The sequence below is a fragment of the Arachis stenosperma genome, chromosome 8 (assembly GCF_014773155.1).
Source record: "Arachis stenosperma cultivar V10309 chromosome 8, arast.V10309.gnm1.PFL2, whole genome shotgun sequence".
Lineage (NCBI taxonomy): Eukaryota > Viridiplantae > Streptophyta > Magnoliopsida > Fabales > Fabaceae > Arachis > Arachis stenosperma.
In genome coordinates this window covers 40,662,131-40,665,895 of record NC_080384.1, presented here as the reverse complement: position 1 = coordinate 40,665,895, position 3,765 = coordinate 40,662,131, and the positions used below count along the sequence as shown (strand labels likewise).

At 28.7% G+C, this 3,765-nt stretch overlaps 1 protein-coding gene across 1 annotated transcript; it reads left to right on the top strand.

Annotated features, from left to right (window-relative positions):
* The first annotated feature begins 290 nt into the window (after positions 1-290).
* LOC130946760 (defensin 1) lies at positions 291-890 on the top strand. The gene is made up of 2 exons (XM_057875605.1): positions 291-470; positions 563-890. Exons 1-2 carry the CDS (start codon positions 413-415, stop codon positions 727-729), a joined length of 225 nt encoding a protein of 74 aa, XP_057731588.1. The 5' UTR covers positions 291-412; the 3' UTR covers positions 730-890.
* The last annotated feature ends 2,875 nt before the right edge of the window (positions 891-3,765 follow it).

The following is a 3,765-nucleotide window of genomic DNA, read 5'->3' as shown; positions in this document are numbered from 1 at the left end:
TTGCGTAATACGATGTCATTTTCGACCGCAAGTTAGAAGAATAGAATCCAATTTGAAGTTTGCTGCAGTGTTAGAATCTCAAGAAGCAATGGATCAGACTAATACATCAGTAAACTACCAAAAGAAAAATTTATCATATACATATATCTCAGCCCTGCCTTTTTGTTGATAACAATCTCTGCATGCGTCCACACTACTACTACACTTAGATGTGCATTGCTGACTTTTCTTCACTTTCAAAATAAATTGACACCCACATCATACACTGGAATTGAAATCTCATGCCACGTGTTTATTTCTTAGTATAGCACCTACGTACTTAAATCTCTCTTGTTCATAGTCCGAACCTTTGTGTATATAAATAGATCACACACATAAACCTCAACGATCGGTACAAATCGAAACAGCAATAATGGAGAAGAAAACAGTTGCTGGATTCTGCATCTTCTTCCTCGTTCTCTTTCTTGCTCGTATGTCATGATCACCTCTTATTTATTATTAATAATGTTAATTATATTATTATGATATTGTTGTAATGAAATTGAAAAATGGATGGATGCAGAGGAGGGAGTGGTGAAAACAGAGGCAAAGCTATGCAACCACCTGGCAGATACATACAGAGGACCATGCTTTACCAATGCAAGCTGCGATGATCATTGCAAGAACAAAGAGCACTTTGTTAGTGGAACCTGCATGAAAATGGCTTGTTGGTGTGCTCACAACTGTTGATGTAATAATATACTTAGAGTAATTAAATAATGATATGAATGATACTCTGTATGTTGTCATCATATCTATCCCTTATAATTAATAATATGGATGATATGATATGAGTTATCATATTATATGTACTTTAGTGTGCTAAATAAAATTGGGTGGTCTTAACTACAATTTCAGTTCATAAATCATTTTTGTTGTTTACGCTAATTATGCTCTACGTTTCTATTACACACTTCCATTAGACGATCATGTATGCTACATGTCAGCAAACTAGTCGCGGGTCAAATTATGGTTCGGTAAAAAAATTGTGATCATAAGTCAAAAATTATGATTATAGATCTATGATCATCATTTTTATTAGTTATGGTTACGATTATTTATTTGACCATAATTTTTTTGTAGTAAAAAAATTGAATTATTATTCATCAAAATATCATGTGCTCAATTACTAACATTAAACGAGGATATCTCGTTTAGGAACGTAGAACAAAAATTCATGTATTTACATCAAGTTTTCGTTCGAAAGAGAACTCATTTAAGATTTACTCAAACTATTATTCAACAGAAAATTAAAGCATTAGTTTTGGCTACTAAGAATAGAGATCGGAAAAAAAAAAGTTTCGCAGTTTGTAAATCTATCGAATAAATGTAATAATTGGTAAAAATAAAAAAATAATACAATAGATATAATAATTTATTATATAATATGTGCAACAAAAGAAAATTGTCTTTTTATGATTGTCAATAAAATCATAACATAAAATAAGAATTTTTCGGAGAATAAATTTCAAAAAAAATAATAAATAAAGGATTTGTACGATAAAATAAAATAGAATTCATATAATAAAGTCATTAAAATGAACAAGCACGTTTTAATAAAAAAAAATGATTCTTTCTTATAGATTTTTTTTACAAGACAACAATTAAAATTTGATTGTCATAATTTTAGTTTAATAAAATATTAATTTACATTTGATTTGTGTGTCAATATCAATTCGAATTCACTTGAATAATAATTCTAATTTTTTTAATTGATAATAGTAGTTTTAACTGTTGACTCAATTTTTTTAAATATTTTTTATTATTAATTTTTTTTATTAATAAAAAGAGTAACAAAGATAAAATATGAGCTACTTTTGCCAAAAGCTCAAACTGATAGGAGAAAACACATAAATTATTATTTCTCTAATATGTTTTTATAAACAATAATCTTTTTTGGATTTGCTTGAATTTTTTGCATAAGACTTCTTTTCTTTTTTTTTTATTTGTCTTATGCTAATAATTTTTTTTTTGGTGATAACAAGAATCGAACTTTAAACATTTCAATCATAAAAATTTTGATACCATATCATATGATAGCACTTCTCCTAAAAGTTTAAACTAATAGAAGAAGGCATATGAATAGTTATATTTTAAGACATTTTTTCTCTCAAAAACTTCTTTTTGGATTTTTGTAAACTTTTTGCATAAACTTTCTTTTTTTTATTATTAGTTTTATGATATTTTTATTTTAGGGTTAATATTGTTAAAAAAAACTGAGATTCAGATAAGAATCTGTCTAATAACAAAATTACCAAAATAATTTTTCTACGATCTGTACAATTAAATGAGCAATATTAAAAATACTTCAAATAACAAATTTAATGAAAAAAATTAAAATATCAGACACCAGAATTTTTATTATAAAAAAACTCCTAAGATAAGAACAAAAAATTCACAAAATTTAGTCCTAATTTTTTACTATCAAAATAATAAGTACACAAATTAATATTTCTAGTAATATTAAGATATCATCAAAACTGATAGAATCAATATAATTTTTTATAAAGTAGATATCTTAAATCTAACACACACAAAAATAATAATATAAATAATAAAGAAAAAACTACCAAAAGTAGCCATGAAGTTTACGAACGCTGACAAAAGTACCCATAAACTAAGGAAATTAACGTTGTATCCATGAAAGATGAATTTCGTTTGACAAAAGTATCTAAATCCTAAATTTTTATTGATTTTTTAATAAAATGCCCAAACTACCCCACTGTTACCCCATTCTACTGTCACTCCCTCTCTTCTCACTTCTTCCTCTCTCATCACTTGCCCCTCTCTCAAAAACCCTCACAGAATCTTCTCCCTTTCACTCTTAAGGTGACCTGAGGAGAATATCACCGTGGCGCACCTGTTGCAGCCGAGGAGAACATCATCATGGCGCGCCTGACCCAGCATATGAGAATACCATCGTCGCACGCCTGAGAAGAGAGAGGGGTCGCGGTGCTCTTGCATGCAGGAAGAGGGTTCGGTAAAGAGAAATCAAAGAAGAAAGGGAGGTGGTGCTGTGGATGGAGGTTCTCCCATTGACGATGTTACAGTCGGCGAAAAAAATGTATATTTTTTTTAAATATTTTTTATTTCATTTTTCTTCTTTTCAGAAATTAATTTAGTTACTACTAAAATGATATTGTTCTATTTTTTATGAAGGCTGAAATTGAATTACAGAAGATCAGGTTTATGGCTACTTCTACTTCTGATGATTTGTTGGTTTTTTATGGTTGATGGCTGTTTTTACTTCTAGTTTTGTTAAAGTAAATTGAAATTGGATGAATGAATTTGAAAATTTTTATATGTTGAGTATTTTTTGGTGTTTTATTGATTTGGTTTGGGTATGGATTGTAAACTTATGAGTGAATCAGTTGAGGTCCAATCCTCCACCACCACCATTACCATTGATTTCTGTCTGGTTTGTTGTAGGAGTAGTTTCGGACTCCATGACAAGGGTTGGTACAAATTGGGTTATGAAATGTTGAAAAAGTGAGTTGAGGTTGAGTGTATGGTAGTTTAGGAATTTTATTAAAAAATCAATAAAAATTTAGGATTTGGATACTTTTGTCATACGAAATTCATCTTTCATAGGTACAACGTTAATTTCTGTAGTTTATGGGTACTTTTGTCAGCGTTCGTAAACTTTATGGGTACTTTTGGTAGTTTTTCCAATAATAAATTATAACTTAATATTTATCTCTATACAAAAAATAATATACTAAAATT

What these genes read in the sequence shown, in the direction of transcription:
- LOC130946760 (XM_057875605.1), top strand. Translation starts at nt 413, where the DNA reads ATGGAGAAGAAAACAGTTGCTGGATTCTGCATCTTCTTCCTCGTTCTC. An exon ending in CCTCGTTCTCTTTCTTGCTC is followed by an intron (nt 471 to 562) that starts GTATGTCATGAT and finishes GGATGGATGCAG; the next exon opens with AGGAGGGAGTGGTGAAAACA.